Raw genomic sequence first — 16,841 nt, 5'->3', positions numbered from 1 at the left:
TACACAAAACACATAGAAAACTGAAGACTGAGCAACACGAACCCCACCAAAAACTTGGGGTGATCTCAGGTGCTGCGGAAGGGTAAGCAGATCCTGCTCCACATGTGACATCCGTCGTGTTGCACTAACAAGTTTTCTAGTAGTTTGCAACATATAAATGTGAAGGATATAAGACGGTAGTTTTCAGGGTTATATTTTGACATTTTTTGTTTGCAGGTGAGACATGGGGGAGTTTTCCAGTCTTCTGGAACAATACCTGTTTTAACCGACTTCTCAGAAATGATGGTAAGTATTCCATATGCTATAGCTACTTCTTTTTAAAATCTTGCTTTAATATCATCTGGTCCTGCTACTTTGTTTGGATATAAGCTTTGTAATAGTTTTTGAACGCCATCTGTTTTTATGAATAATTTTGATAATTTGTAGAAAATGAGTATTCTTTGGCATGTTCCACTTTTTGACAAGTTCTGTATGAAAGATATTGGTTGACGGTGTGAATACTGACTGAAGATATTTGTTTACTGCATCAGCTTTTGTAGTGGATTAGTTAAAAGTTTGCCTTCTTGGTCAATTTCAGTATTTGCGGTACATTCACATTATCATCATTACCAATTTTTCCGTTATTATTGTTTCATCTTTTTTTTCAATAGCTAGACTTGTAAAGTATCGTATATTTTGAATATTGCATGCTCGTATTAATATTGTATTTTAATACATTGTAATTCGGAGCGGACTTCATAAGTATGGTTCACTTGTGTCCAATCCGTTTTACTTTGAGTAAATAAAATATGTTTAAACTAATTTCAGTTATACCATTGAAATCAGTTTTTTTTTATGTTTAATGTAAGTTCAAAAGATTTGCATAAAAATGTAAAATGTGTTTCATCTGGTTGTGGTAATAGGCTGCTCTCAATGTATTCACAGTATGTTTTTCGTATAAATTTTCTGTACTTGATGTTAACACCTTTGTATTTTTTATAGTAAGTGTTGGATTCCCTGATTTCTTTGATTTTTTTTTATTATAAATTCTATCTTTTTTTCTATAAGCCTTTTTTGTTTCTATACACCTTATCGCTATTTAGTCTAATCCGGAAAAAAAAACAGTCAGTTAAACAACTTCCTGTTTGGGTCAAGTCTTGCAAAAACAAAGGTCATCAGTAACAAGCTAAGAAAGGAAAAAGTTTAGAAAGCAAACATTTTGAAACTTTGATAGATTATGATCCAGTTTTTAAACACTCATTAAAGTAATGAAAATACTTTGTTTGGAGTGTTTACGATGGTTTAAACATTTCTCTTTGAAAATTTTAATGCATAATTCATTGTTTAAACAGATAGCTTCAACTGGATTAAAAATTTGTGTAATTTTAGAACTTATCCGGATTTGAATAAATAGCGAAAAGGTGTATTGTGATCCATGGGTGACCATCTTTCGATTTTGCTGTTTTATGTGGGATGTGATCTTTAACTAGTTTTAGTTTTGTTTTGAAGCTGTTCTACGTGTCATTTACACATAAATTCGGCTGCTTTAAAAAAAAAGATGCTTTATGAGGAGTTTAATTCTTGTTTTATCATGTTCCAGTTGGCTTTTTCGTAAAATGGAATAACTCTTGGTTTTTGTTTGAATTTTGATCACTGGTGTTAAACTGATCGTGGTAACTGCAGTTATCACGATCCCAACATAGCGGAGGTAGAAATCGGTAAAATCGTTTTCTGCTCATTTTTCCGTGTAAACGTGTTGTTTTCAAAAATTACTCGGACGCCAGTTGATCTGTACGGTGTTGTTGTGTGTGTGTGTGTGTTCTTAATATCATATATGGCCCCGTTACCAAAATATCTAAATATTGTTTAAAAGTTTGATGGTGTACCCATAATTAGTGAATAATTGCTTATTTTAAACTAATTTACTTTTTGCTTTGTAAATATAGTCTAAAATATTTAAACCGTTGAGGGACAAAAAATTTGTCAGCATAAAAGTCTTATTCTAACACTGTTGGGTGTAATTTTCAGACTTATATAAAAATTTGTATTAACCCTGTGTCTCAAACACACTGAGATCCAGTGGGCATATATATTGTATGGTTGTCACTTGCTTAGACTTGTTTGTATGATATACTTATTTCTAGTGACTGTATAATGAATTGAATCATTATCCCATACGGTATATAAAAATTGTTGAGTTAGATTGCTGACAAATAACAAATACATTGTGTATTAAATAATAATATAACATCTTCACACGCTTAAAACACATGTCTTATGTCTATCTCTAGATTCGCCTTACGTGACAAGGTAACACTACGACTATTGAAGTTATATTTTTATATAGCGGATGTGGTCGTGTGGTCTAGAGCGCTGGACATGAGGCTAAGCGATTGTTGCTGTAGTGTATCAAAGATGTGAGTTCGAATCCCGTTGAGGGACAAAAATTTGTCAGCATAAAAGTCTAATTCTAACACTGTTGGGTGTAATTTTCAGACTTATATAAATATTTGTATTAACCCTGTGTCTCAAACACACTGAGATCCAGTGGGCATATATATTGTATGGTTGTCACTTGCTTAGACTTGTTTGTATGATATACTTATTTCTAGTGACTGTATAATGAATTGAATCATTATCCCATACGGTATATAAAAATTGTTGAGTTAGATTGCTGACAAATAACAAATACATTGTGTATTAAATAATAATATAACATCTTCACACGCTTAAAACACATGTCTTATGTCTATCTCTAGATTCGCCTTACGTGACAAGGTAACACTACGACTATTGAAGTTATATTTTTATATAGCGGATGTGGTCGTGTGGTCTAGAGCGCTGGACATGAGGCTAAGCGATTGGTGCTGTAGTGTATCAAAGGTGTGAGTTCGAATCCCGTTGAGGGACAAAAATTTGTCAGCATAAAAGTCTAATTCTAACACTGTTGGGTGTAATTTTCAGACTTATATATATATATATATATATATATATACATATAATCTAAAAAAATAAATAAAAGTAAGTTACTAAGAGTGTTAAATTAAGATATAATTCATTGAAGCTATACTTTAGTATAGTTTTAACATAGGTAGGCATTATAGTCGTAAATATTGTGGCCCGAGTGGTGGCGGTAGCTGGCCAAAAAAGTAATAGCATTGTGACATCAGCCAAAAACATCTTAATCACCGCCAAAAACAATCTGCGCCCTAATTTGAATTCTTGTCTTTCATTTTTGCCTTTGTACTTTGTCTATATGCCATTTTGTGTTTCTTTGTTGAATCAATTGGTTTTTTTTGGTTTTTTTTTATAGTGATTAAGATTATATTACAATGTTGACTGCTGTACCCCGATTTTTGACGTTTAACCCTATTATGTCTGTTTGTTTTGCTCACACATTGTTGTCAATATACAGTAGAGTTTATATTATAGTGTTATTAACTGGCTGCTTCTGTATTAGACCGAGACTTGAAGAATCGAGTGCCAATATAGCTGATCTAGACTCTAAAACAGGACTAATACAGAAACAGCCAGCTTATAACCCTTTGTATTAAATGATTCTAATTCTTCGATTAATCAAAGAAACTTAACGTGAAGCAGGTACAGGAATTTTATATTTGAACTTTTCTTTTTGCAGTCACGATGTATTTTTGTCAATATTGATGAAATTTCTGATTTCTCGTCCAAAAACTTAATCTATGCTAATTCAATTCATTTTATCTAGCAAATATGAAATAGCTGGGAAGAATAAATCAGACATGTTAACCATTTTTACTATATAATTGTCTACATTCTGATGAAATTTAAACCGGAAGTGAATTTCCCGTATCAGCTCATGGACCATTACGGTCTTTTCTGTATTGGACCGGACAGAAAAGCAATATTAAATCATGATTTATATCAATAGGGCGACGTCATCAGTATTACAAATGCTGATTTATCCATAATCGGATTGATTTGCTCATATCATTTAATAAAAAGGATTAAAACAACTTTTCAGTTCGACGACAAATCCACTATGTGCTTCATTATCATAATATAATCTTACTCATCCCTTATTTTCAGGATACTGATAAAAACTGAAACTTTAATGAGTATTTGTTTTTAGGGGAGGTGGAAATGAGGAGACAAGAGAATTTTTCAGGTATCAATATATTTGCTAGCAATGATCACCAATTTTTTTTTTTCTAAAAGGCAATATCACATGAACAGCATTATTGTTTTGCAATCATTATCAGAAACTTTTTTTTTCACGGTCAGAACATATATATTTTAAATCTATTTTTGGAAAATGATTTATTGTTGCTACTTAATCATCGCCAATCTCAGTGACTGGCTTGGTTACATATATCTGTTTATTGGCTACAGATATCAGTTTGTTGTCAAGTAAGATAAAATATGAAGATCCTGGTGTGAAATCAATATAATAATCTTTATTGTCATATAAATAAATTAAACATGTTTGTGACAAAAACATGCATACATGTAAAATTTGTATATAATATATTTATCAATCAATATAGATATAGTATTTACATTTTTGTAACCTAAGACGTTTCCTACATTAGAAATACATAAGAATCTGTTTGAAAAGCCCGATAAGAATTTCAATAACATTGTCGAACAAAAGTATGCCATTGCCATACTTTATTGAAAACCTCGTCTAATTAAAGCGAAGACCAAATAACATTGTCTTACAAAAGTGTGACATTGTCATACTTTATTGAAAACCTCGTCTAATTATAGCGAAGAACTAAATCAGATTGTCTAACAAAACTATGACATTGTCATACTTTATTGAAAACGTCGTCTAATTATAGCGAAATAACATTGTTTAACAAAAGTGTGACATTGCCATACTTTATTGAAAACCTCGTCTAATTATAGCGAAGAACAAGATCTCATTTTCTAACAAAAGTGTGACATTGTCATACTTTATTGATAACCACGTCTAATTATTGCGAATAACACATAACATTGTCTAACAAAAGCATGACATTGCCGTACTTTATTGAAAACCTGTCTAATAATTGCGAACAAGATAACATTGTCTAATTATTTTCATAAACATTTGGTAACAGAATTGTGGCGTTGTTGTTATCTGTCTAAATAGCAAAGAAGTAGATAACATGTATGTCATTCACTTACATTTTCAAATACCTCCACCTAATATAGCAGACTAATACAGAAATGGACCCTTGACTTATATAGTTTGTAAACATAAGTATATCGAGGAACGTTACAACTGTAAAAATTTGTCTTGGGGACACCCTTCACAACTGCATCGTGTCAGTTGTGTGTGTGTGTGCTTCCAAAATGCCAAAGAGCATACTAGTATATATGTAATTGCTATTTCTTTATTTTTCATTTCGCACAATATGCTGACACCCATACACTTATATCTCTAGATTGCTTTTGAAGAAACGCTTAATGAGCTTTTTGTCAGCATGTGTGTTAACCCCCCCCCCTTACTATATTAATGTTTTTTTTTTCCTTTTAATAAAAATAACACCTTTTTTATGTGCTATGTCTTAAGCGCTTTTCTGGATTGACTTTCGTCAGTTATGCTGAGACAAAAACAAAATTTAAGGCAAGGATGCGTAAATACTTGAAAATATGAGGAGCTACACGATTTGAAGTGACCTGCAAAGAATAGCTAAAATTCAAAGGCGGATCCAGGAGGCCTTTAGGGCCGGCCCCCCCTTTTCATGGGAAACAATTGGGTTGATTATATAGGGAATCACTGAAGCATAATTGTAGCTGGCCCCCTCTTATGGCAGTCAGTGCCCCCCCCCCCCCCCCCCCCCTTATAAAAAGTTCTGGATCCACCACTGAACTTGTTTAAGGTCAATGTTGCATGAGGGAGCTTGAACCTTAGTTTCTTGATAATTCTTAAAAAGAAAATTTAAATATTGTAAGATGTAAGTATACAATTAGGTTTGCTCTAACAATAGTTTTCGATAAGTTTTAACTAACTATTTATTATGGTATTATCTGAAAAGCATGACTGTCTTGTATACTAAATAATTATAAGCCTGGTATCGTTGATGAGTTTTCACAGTGTTATACCTGTTGATATACAGGGAGGGGGAGGGGGTCTCTTCCTATTCAAAGGTAAACACAGAAGTGCCGCTGGTATGGTTTGCTTTTTCGGTGTGTCAATGGGTAAAAATTTATATGTCAATGGGTCATAAATGTTCATTTTCTGCTAAGATGTCTGTAAATACTGTGTACTGATCTTTTTATGTAATTGATATAAATGATCCCGTGTGGTTAACATGGATGGCATGTACAAATTGTATGCCTAGCTGGTAGCTAGGAAATATATGAATGGGTTATGATTTTCCTATGAAATATATGTATGGGTAGGGATTTTCGCAAGAATCAATATATGCATGGGCCGGGGTGGGGGTTAAACCATAGTCAGACGTCTGTACCCAAATTTGTATGGTTGAAGACCAACACAGACAAAACAATGCTTTAAAAAATTATTATACAAATTTTGAAATACTGCACATTGAGGCATCTTCAACTTGCATTCAGTTTATAAACAAATAAAACATGACATAATCGACGTAGGAATCTTACTTTTGAGAAAAGTCATGGACTTCAAGGAAGACCAAAGTTCAGACATGAATTCCAAGCTTCCAAATGATAAAAAGCATTAAACCAAACCCAGAAACAGTTGCAATGTCGCTTAGCTAAAATTACACATACCAACAGATTGGCCGTTACCACTGTTTCGGAGTTTGACATAAAACAGCAGCCACAATGAATGATATCCTTTGCGTACAAAATGTGTTTCTGCAAAAACCTTGATTGTGTACGCGCATTGCCAAAATTTAGAAAAAAACTAAAATCTAACATGTTTAAGAGCATTGAGATAAAATTGTCTAAATGGAACATGCAGAACTATCCGAGGTCAATTATGATTAAATCGAAATTTACAAACTAAATAAATTATTTAAATCATACAAATACCGAAACAGTAACTATCTAAAATCTCCTTTATTTATATAAAACGTAGAGTTTATACAGTCAAAAAACTAGAATAAATGAAATACATTCATTTTAAACTTTAACTCAAATTTAGAAATTCATTTAAGTTACACATGAAATCACCAGAATTACATGATATACTGTGGAGTTGTTGACATAAAAGACAGTGTGTTACTTATTTACATATATATAAAAATCAATTCGATATTAAGTTTTTACAATAAAGACAAAGGATTGTCATTTAGGTTAACTTATTTCTATTTTTAATTTTTATTTATAATCAAGTAAAGGTAACAGTTTGAAAAAAAAAGACGACTTTCCTCAGAGTATAAAACAATGGTTATTGTAACACCAAATTCAAACTCGTGACAACGTCTTGAAAAGTTCTTCAGTCAGAGATTAAGGTAAGTAAAATGTTCATTTTTTCCCCAAATATTTTAGGTTATTTATTATAAGTAAATGAGGAATAATAACGGACATCAAGTCAAGTTAAGGTAGATAGTTATATTGTGTTGTGTTCAAATCACGGTTTTACTATCTAATTCTTTACTTGAGTTTTATTGTCCGCTTTGGTTGAAAGTATCAAAACACTTTTAATTTTCATTTAAGGAGGTACAGAACACCTAAGGGAGTTAACTCTCCAAAAATCAGCTGAACGTATCAATCACATACTATTAGTATAGAGAAATCAAGCTTCTCAATGATCAAAGTTAGTGTTTGTCAAACTGCTATATATCCAAGGAAATTATTCCTGTAAATAGTGTGGATCAAATTTCTTGAAAGTTTTATATTTTTGTCAACAGGTCAAAGTAAATATTTTGTCAAAAAATTTTGAAAATTAAACGAGCCAAATCTATTTAAGTCTAAAGTGTTGGGTACCCCATTAATTTGTTATCATATATGAATATACATCACATATATATGCATATATGAATATATTTATTCCTTTATTTCTTAGGATGTGGATAAAACAGCAATTCGTGTTTTGCCTCTTAATGAGCTCGATCAATTTGATTTCTGGTGGAATTTTAAATTGTCCAGCGTACAGTAAACCAAACGTAAATGGCAATGGTATAGCCGAAACTTTTTTGGCTCTCAATGCCAAATTGGTACCTTCAGTTCCAAATCAAGACACCAGACTAGATAAACTTCCTGCAGCACTACTATCCGTAGACGCAGATGTTGTTTGTCTAAACCAGGTTTGTGTAAATAATTGACATAAGAGGATACATCATTCTGCGTATTTGTAATAGTCAGCAACATATTTTTTTTTCAAAGTTTTCGTGTTAAAAAAAATTTAATTACATGTGTTACTTAAAAAACTTTTTAGAAAATGACTAACACAAACATACCAATAACTGAGGTTCTGAATTTTCGGGGTCCTTCATTTCTGTAATATTTACGTCATTTTTCTCAATCTCTTTATATTTTTGCCCATTATTTTCTACTTTTTATATTTTTGTCTGTTCTTTATTTTTTTGCCCTATATTTATCTCTATTCTTTATTTTTTTTTTGCCATTTATTCTGCACATTTTGGCCATTATTCTCTATTTTGTAAACCTCATCCAGACCCTCATGACACGGAAGATTATGTTCCTGAACATTGGTCTACATCCCCAAAATATAATACTTACAACTGAGCAACTTTATGACCGAATTAGTAATGAAATTGGTCGGAAAGTTAAAACAAATTTCATTTCTTATTTTTTTGTACACTGGTTTGTGATCTAGTGTTTTTGTTGACACCTAGATATGCGTTTATGTTGATTTGTTTTAGTTTCTCCATTAAAATTGCATTTAAGATGTAAATAATTGTTTCATTACTCCTTTGTATTAGCAGTTCGTATGTTGGTAAGACTTTACCTTGAGAACCTTCCAAAGTACATTCAATTTTAAAAATCCGATTCCTTTCATATTTATTTTGTTTGTTCTACCTCATTTGATATGTTTTTTCAGATTTTCCACGAGGATGATATACAGAGTGTAACAAATGCTGTAGTTGCTAAATATTCAAATGTCTACAGCTCAATTCATGGATTAAACAACAACCTTTTACCCGCAGGGAAATCCCCTTGTTCTGGATTTAGGACATTCTGGAAACTATTATGCCTATCAAGAAGATGCAGTGACCAGACCGATATTGAATATATTTTAGATTGTGGTATCAAAAAATGTAGTGCTTGGTCAGCGTTGAGTCAAGAGTGTCTTACCTGTGTTGGTACTGCCGGACCTGCAAATGCGTTAGCAAAATGTGTATTTAGCGCTAAAAATATTAACGTTGCTGGAAACATGATACTTAGTAAAGCACCGATAGAAAACGCGGAATCATCTTTTTATGTTAATGAAAAACAGGCCAACAGAAAAGGCAAATTAATTGTTGAAGTATGTATACATGTAAAACATATATTTAACTTTTTCTCTTCAATTTATTTTTATTCATTTTTCTGACAATGATCATTCTGATAACACTCCGTCCTACTTTCTAGTTTGATAACTTTTATATCAACCAATGAAATGTCTGCCTGCAACTTTTGAAGATGTGTATCATTACGACAAAACTTGAGGATCCCGAAAGGTCGTTTAAACAGAAAGTAGAATGGGGGGGGGAGGGTCCTTGATTTCTGTATTCTTTAATTTTTTATGCCATTTTTCTCTATTCTTTATATTTAAGAACCTCATTATTCTCAATTTTGTTTTTTTTTTTTTTTTGGTCCTTTTTTTTCTTTTCTTTATATTTTTTGCCCATTATTCTCTATTCTGTTAATACCCATCCAGACCCCATACATGTGCATTTACTGTTCATTGTTCTGTTATTTTAGATTGCAGGTCGTACTATAGCTTGCACGAATATGCAACTAGCTTCAAATGATAAATATTACGAACGTAAGTATTTCCTTAATATGTTTAATTATTTCAAAGACCCATTGAATACAAATCTGCTAGGAGGTGGAAAATAAGATATTTGTTTAAACAACTTGGGTTGTTTTATGTCGGAAATAATTTATCACTGTTTTCTTAATGTAAGGGTGGAAAAATATCAGTCTTATATTGATTGATTGATTGGTGTATAACGCCACTTTCAGTACTCTTTGCTATTTCGTGGACGTCACCTTTTATTGGTGGAGGAAGCCTGTGCCCGAAGAGAACCTCCGACCTTTGGTACGAAAACTGACGACAATCTTAGTCAATTAAGATTGGAGTCGAATGCACCTGCAACGTTCTCAGTCTCAGACACATCGGCGTTACTTTCTTCATCTTTAATTTACTAAATGTCTATTTTGAGATTTGATGATATTTGAATTAAGCCGTAAACATTGCTAGGGAATTACAAGTTTTACAGATATCTTTAGCACAGGAACAACTTAAAACAAGTTGCAATGAAAGACGCTCAGTGAGTCCAAATATTGAAATGTAATTAACACATCCGATCAAGCTCTGCATTTACATACATGAATAATTCAACTGTAACACGTCTTTAAAATGAAAAAAAATATATACAAATCTTATTAACTGACATTAATTGCTTTAATTGTCTAATATTTATATTCGATCAGCTGATACGCAGTATTTCGGCTCTTTTGCAAATGAGAACCTAGAGCAAGCTGAATGTATAAATGATAAATTCCAACAACAAAGTCAAGTTATTCTGATGGGCGACCTTGAGTGTGGACCAGCAATTCCTTCAGCTGTGCCTACTATTCGAGGAGAGCATGAACGTAAGTTGACTGACAACAATGTTGCAAATAACTATTTTTTTCAGAGGGATAAAGGGACAGTTTTATTCTATCTTTTGTAAAAAAAAATCAATCCTAAAACCTTGTATGAATATTTGTGGTGTCAAAAGACATTCCAGAATGTTCTATAGTGGGGAGAATTTGATTATCAAAATAGCAAACAAAATGCATTTGTAAAAAAGAAACGCAAAATAGTTTATGATTGAAAGAGCTTGCATGGTAATGCTAGAAGAACCTGCACAATCTAAACTATAACTCTTTCAGCTTGAATAAGCCTTTTCAAGGAAATCCGCCAAATTCGCTCATTTAATATTATAGATATGGTGAACATACTTACTATTAATGTTTACTTCTATAAATTGATAAACGAATATTTTATATCTTTTTTCAGCTTCATACATTGAATTGACTACTCAGTTCAGTTCCCCATATGTAACTCTTGGTATTACAACAAGTACTCGTTCAAGTTTAATCTCAACACATGTGATGCAAAAGGGATACAACGGTCAAAATAGTTGCTCAGTATGTATCGATAAGGATAAAATAGTAAAATGATCAAATAATCAAAATTTAGGAAATTTAATACCAATAACACTTTACGCACTGTGATAATATATGTATAGTATATAGCTACCACTAAGTAGGTCCAGACACATAACACTTACCCAGCGCCAATTAATATAGTTCTGACATAATTGTATGATATAGTTTAAAAGAGGGACGACAGATACCAGAGGGACAGTCAAACTCATAGATTGAAAATAAACTGACAACGCCATGCTTAAAAAAGAAAAAGACAAACAGACAAATACTAGTACACAAGACACAACATACAAAACTAAAGACTAAGCAACACGAAGTGTTTAAGTATTAATCCTGCAATTTATGAATAATGTAATTTAACTAAAATTTATGTAATTTAACTAATAATGCAACGCTTTGAGGCAAAGTTGACTTAAGACGATATTTAGATTAGTTGTTCCGTTTATGCCTGGTTTTTTTTATTTTACTTTTCTAATTGTTATATTATTTCAGGTGGCACGGTAGTATTTCCTGGGCCATAGGGATAATGATAGCCTTTTTAGAATTTTCACTACTTTCTAACACTGACCCAGAACCTACATACAGTTTATTGAAATACTTCATTATAATGTTAAGAGATAAATGAGAATGATTTTATGTATGATGACCGTTTGCTTTTTCTGCTATCTTTATAACCTAAGGTCACTTGTGCTTTTAGGTCTTTTATCATGCAGTAAATATAAAAATTAAAAAACAATTCTCATCAAATCATTTTCAACTGTATGTAAAATTATTTCATATTTTTCTACACCTGATCCATCCCTCAGTTTTGGGAAAATACGTTCAGTAGATGCTGTATATTTGTCCAGTCACAGTGTTCAGATACATTGTACACAAAAGAGCAACCTCGTTTCCGGAAAGTAAATACTACCGTGCCACTTTAAGAATGGTGTTCAAAAACACGTGGCCGTGTGATCTGAAATTGATGGGTAAGGTGGAGGATAAGGTGTTGAACTTTCGGATCAAATAGAGTATATAACGAGTTTATAACAAATATATATCTTTAGTTGAAAATTATATTCTGACCACTTACGGTCATTTGAGGATGATGTGTGATGTTTTTTAAAGAATTAGATGCACTAAAATCTTCCCTTTGAATTGATTGAAAATTTGTCAACACTACGATCGATTGATTGATTGATTGGTGTTTAACGCCACTTTCAGAAAAACTGATAATCCTTGTCAATTAAGATTGAAATCGAGCGCACCTGCCACGTGCAGGGTTCAAACTCACAACCTCAGTGTTGACAGGCTAGTGATACAGTAGTTGAACTACTTAGATCACTCGTCAATCGAGGCCCCTCACTACGATCGATTCAGAACATAAGATTTCCATATATATATAATGGATGCTTGTCTACCAATGAAAACATAATTATGCTGACATTAAGATGTCTGTGTTTTGTTTGTTAGGTGGTTGCCTTAAAGACGTCATATTTCCTAAGATTCATATTGAGATTTTTTATATATTTCTTGTGATTGTTTGATGTTTGTGTATGTTAAAGTATTGGAACCTGTTTTTATTGTGATAATGTAAATGCATATATAACTCTTACATGTATTACATTATTTTTATTTTTTAGCAAGTTCTTGGCTATTACGACGGAGTAGAAATTTCGACTCAGTACGGCGTAAAATGTACCATTCCATCTTAATGCTGCAGATTGTTGAAGAATATGACGTATCTATCCTGCAAAATAAAATTTGACACCAGCAACAAGTTGTAGCTTTTTCAATGCCTTATTTGATATTAAAACATTGAAATTATAATCAAAACATGCAAAATTATGCCAAACATAATGAAATTTATTTCCATCATTTTTTAGGGTCTACATGGAGGGGAGGGGGCCCTCATTTCATTATTCTTTTTTGTAGACCATTTTCTGGAATTTTTATTTATTTTGCTCATTATTCTCTATTCTTTATAGTTCAACACTCCATTATTCTCTATTCTTTATTTCTTTTGCCTATTTTTCTCTATTCTTTATTTCTTTTGCTATTTTTCTCTATTCTTTATTTCTTTTGCCTATTTTTCTCTATTCTTTATTTCTTTTGCCTGTTTTTCTCTATTCTTTATTTCTTTTGCCTATTTTTCTCTATTCTTTATTTCTTTTGCCTATTTTTCTCTATTCTTTATTTCTTTTGCTATTTTTCTCTATTCTTTATTTCTTTTGCTATTATTCTCTTTTCTTTATTTCTTTTGTCTATTTTTGTCTATTTTTTTATTTCTTTTGCCTATTTTTCTCTATTCTTTATTTATTTTGCTATTTTTCTCTGTTCTTTATTTCTTTTGCCTATTTTAAAGTATTTATATTTTAAAGGAATATATCGACAATACAGAAAAATGAAAAAAATACGTATTTTACATTCTGTGGTTTGTTGTTCAAAGGACGAAAACAATCTACATAAGTATCTGGGACAAAGACTTACACACCATAATTAATAGCTCACTACCTACAGGTACTAATTAAGTAAAAAAAAAACAATAATCTAATCAATCTGATTTAATGAACAACTATTTAAAAATTATAACAAGGAAAAACCATATCAATCAATAGTATTTGGTAATCGGTAAGAACACACATTTAATGTTTACAAAGGCGTAAGGATTAGAAGTTTAACTATTCACTGAGGGTCACCATAGGATGCAACGAATATTTTTTATTTGGAAACATTTTCTTGTCAACTATTATTTTGTACAGTCGGTTTTGCAACTTGGTAAATTTCAGTCTTGCAGACGAAAATATTTGTTCTGACGGTACTGATTTGAGGGAATGGCTAAGGCATGTTTAGTTTAAAGTGTTAGCCTAGGTATAGCCCACGTATTTTCGGAGGCATTTTAAGTGACAATTTAACACAAGATTCGAAACAAAATGTATTTTATTTACTATTATGATTAATCAGTGGTGCCTATTTAATTTTCCGAAAGATGTTCTAACAGTATCTTTCTCTACTCTTTATTTTTGCGCCCTTTATTCTGCAAGTTTTGACCAATATTCTTCTGTTCTGTAAACCCCTCTCGGACCCTAATAAATGCCGTAAACGGAAATTCCACTTAAGGTCCATTATAAAACTATTCTTGTATTATCGTATCATCTGTGTTAATATAAAAATAAGGAGATGTGCTATGATTGCCAATTAGACAACTATCCAACTAAGTTCAAATGAAGTGGATGTAAGCAAGTATAGGCAACCGTGCGGCCTTCAACAATGAGAAAAACCCAAACGGTATAGACGGGTATTAAAGGCTAGACATGAAAAATATGAAAAGGACGAATCGAGAAAGGAAGGTCAACACATTTGTGAAAAATTGGTCTCTAGATATGTGTATGCACAACGTTTAAAATCGAAATGATTAAACATTTAATAGCATCTTTCGTCAAAAGGTCATTAACTAGAATGAAAACAAGCAATAACACTACCAGTTCCTTTTTGCTTCGCATCACGGTGCGAAGCTATTAGTTTTATATCTTAGAATTATTACGTAACAAATATCGGTTCTCTTTGTTTGTCTTATGATGTTGGAAAGATTCTATTGGCTAGTATAAGATATAGAATTGGGAACATGTAACGGACAGGAGAATATATTAACTACGAAAAAAGTAACTGTATGGGTATTCAAGACCCGACCCAATACCCCATCAATGAATAATTTTACCCTGCTATATAATGTCGCGTCAATTCATATTGATGAATAAGAGGAGGGGCAAGGATGAACAAGTTTTTGAGTGCTCATCTGACTATATGCATATACACCAACACTTAAAAAACATATTTATTACTGCCAAGCATCTTCAAGAGTTTTGTCAGAATACATAAAAAAGAGAATGTATAATGGGAATGTGTAAAAGAGACAACAACCTGACCAAAGAACAGAAAACAGCCCAAAAACACCAATGGGTCTTCAACGCAGCGAAAAAAAATCCCGCACCCAGAGGCGGGCTTCAGCTGGCCCTCAAATAATAACGACTACTAGTTCAGCAAAATGGACGCCACACTAAACTCCGAAACATACAAATGAACCAAAATTAAAAAAAAAAAAAACAAGACTAGCAAAGGGTAGAGGTTCCTGACGTGGGACAGGCTCAAAAATGCGGCGGGGTTAAACATGGTTTATGAGATCTGAACCCTTCCCCTATATCTCTAGAGAATGGTGAATAAATAAACACACAGCAATATGTATTCCATGTTTTAAAACCAATTGATATATATATATATATATATATATATGTATATAAAATAATAAATAAATAATAACAGTAAGCCAAGAGCACACGATACCCCCGAATTCTGCATTAAAGTTTTTTGTCAGAATGATCTTTAATATTGAAGAGGCATCTACATGATCTAATAACAAGTTAGTAAAATGGCTGTGTACGAAAAAATGCATGAGTGTATTCATATGCAAATAATTGTTGCATCAAAAATGATTGTTTTAAAATTATAGTCACATGACTCTGGATCGACAATCCATAAAATGTATAAAATCCAAAGCGAGTCTAGATTAACAAATACCAACAACAGTGTAAAGTTTGTAGTAAATTAATCCAAGTATACTAGATCTATTGCATGACAGGTAGAATATTACCTTTTATCAATCTGACCGTTAAATTCCTATATAACTGTGAACTTCCTTCAAAATCAAACATTATCTCTGGAATGACGTCACCAAAACAATATGAAATAAAAACTTAAGCTTTCTTCTATCTATCCTAATGTTCTATTAGAATTGTGTGTAAATTGGTTAAAGCAAATTTGAGTTTTTGTAGGAAGTTTTCACGGACAAACTACAGTATACGATAATACGTCCCATCTAATTAGACGTGCTTACAGTACCACAATTATGAGTATATGCACAAAGGAGATACATTACACTTTTCCCATAGTTAAACAACCACACAAACCACATCTTTCATAAAAGTATGAAACAGCGAAGCACTCCAATGCTTGTAAGAACTTAATGTTGTAATTTTCATTTTCAAAGGGTGTGTTGTTTCTCTCGATTACGGTACGGGGCCTCGGTGGCAGAGTAGTCTTAGTAGTTAAATCATCTACAGTACCACTAGCCTGTCAACACTGAAGTTGTGAGTTCGAATCCCACACGTGGCAGGTGCTTTAGACTCCAATCTTAATTGAAGAAGATTGTCAGGTTTCCAGCCAAAGGGTGGTGGTTCTCTTCGGGCACTCCAACCAATCATTGATTACGGTGTTGTTTACTCTTTGTCCTGAAAACCAACATTATCCTTTCGAAAATTTCAACTTTATATATAAGGGTTAGATCTATGCTTCATACATTTATGAATATTTTAGGGTGAGACTAAAATAATTTACCAATCTGCTTTTGGTTGATACTTACTCATCGGTTGTGACTTATTCAACATTTCAGAATCTGAAGGACAATTGATTATTTCCTTGTTCGTACCATAAAATGAAAGTAACGTCACCTCATTAGATAAATATCCATTGTTTGGGACGTTTTTAACCAATCACAACGTTTTGGCATACGCAGTTGAAAATATTAACCAGAATGCATTAGACTATAAAAC

General features: G+C 32.2%; 1 protein-coding gene and 1 long non-coding RNA gene across 2 annotated transcripts in view; both read left to right on the top strand.

Moving 5' to 3' along the window:
- The window catches only part of LOC127724362 (uncharacterized), a 55,326-nt gene that overhangs the window by 26,454 nt on the left and 12,031 nt on the right, over positions 1-16,841 (top strand). The gene's annotated exons all lie outside the window — the stretch shown is intronic.
- Positions 9,696-12,977, top strand: LOC127724356 (uncharacterized). Its single transcript, XM_052231297.1, has 4 exons — positions 9,696-9,862; positions 10,534-10,695; positions 11,105-11,235; positions 12,879-12,977. Exons 1-4 carry the CDS (start codon positions 9,829-9,831, stop codon positions 12,948-12,950), a joined length of 399 nt encoding a protein of 132 aa, XP_052087257.1. The 5' UTR covers positions 9,696-9,828; the 3' UTR covers positions 12,951-12,977.

The sequence above is a fragment of the Mytilus californianus genome, unplaced genomic scaffold (genome assembly GCF_021869535.1).
Source record: "Mytilus californianus isolate M0D057914Y unplaced genomic scaffold, xbMytCali1.0.p SCAF_14, whole genome shotgun sequence".
Taxonomy (NCBI): domain Eukaryota; kingdom Metazoa; phylum Mollusca; class Bivalvia; order Mytilida; family Mytilidae; genus Mytilus; species Mytilus californianus.
Note: the sequence above shows the minus strand (reverse complement) of the source record. Positions and strands in the feature narration are given on the sequence as shown.

Excerpts from the sequence above, each read along its gene's own strand:
- LOC127724356 (XM_052231297.1), top strand. The coding sequence starts at position 9,829 with ATGCAACTAGCTTCAAATGATAAATATTACGAAC. Across the intron at positions 9,863-10,533 it reads AAATGATAAATATTACGAAC|CTGATACGCAGTATTTCGGC; the intron begins GTAAGTATTTCC and ends ATATTCGATCAG. Across the intron at positions 11,236-12,878 it reads ACGGTCAAAATAGTTGCTCA|CAAGTTCTTGGCTATTACGA; the intron begins GTATGTATCGAT and ends TTTATTTTTTAG.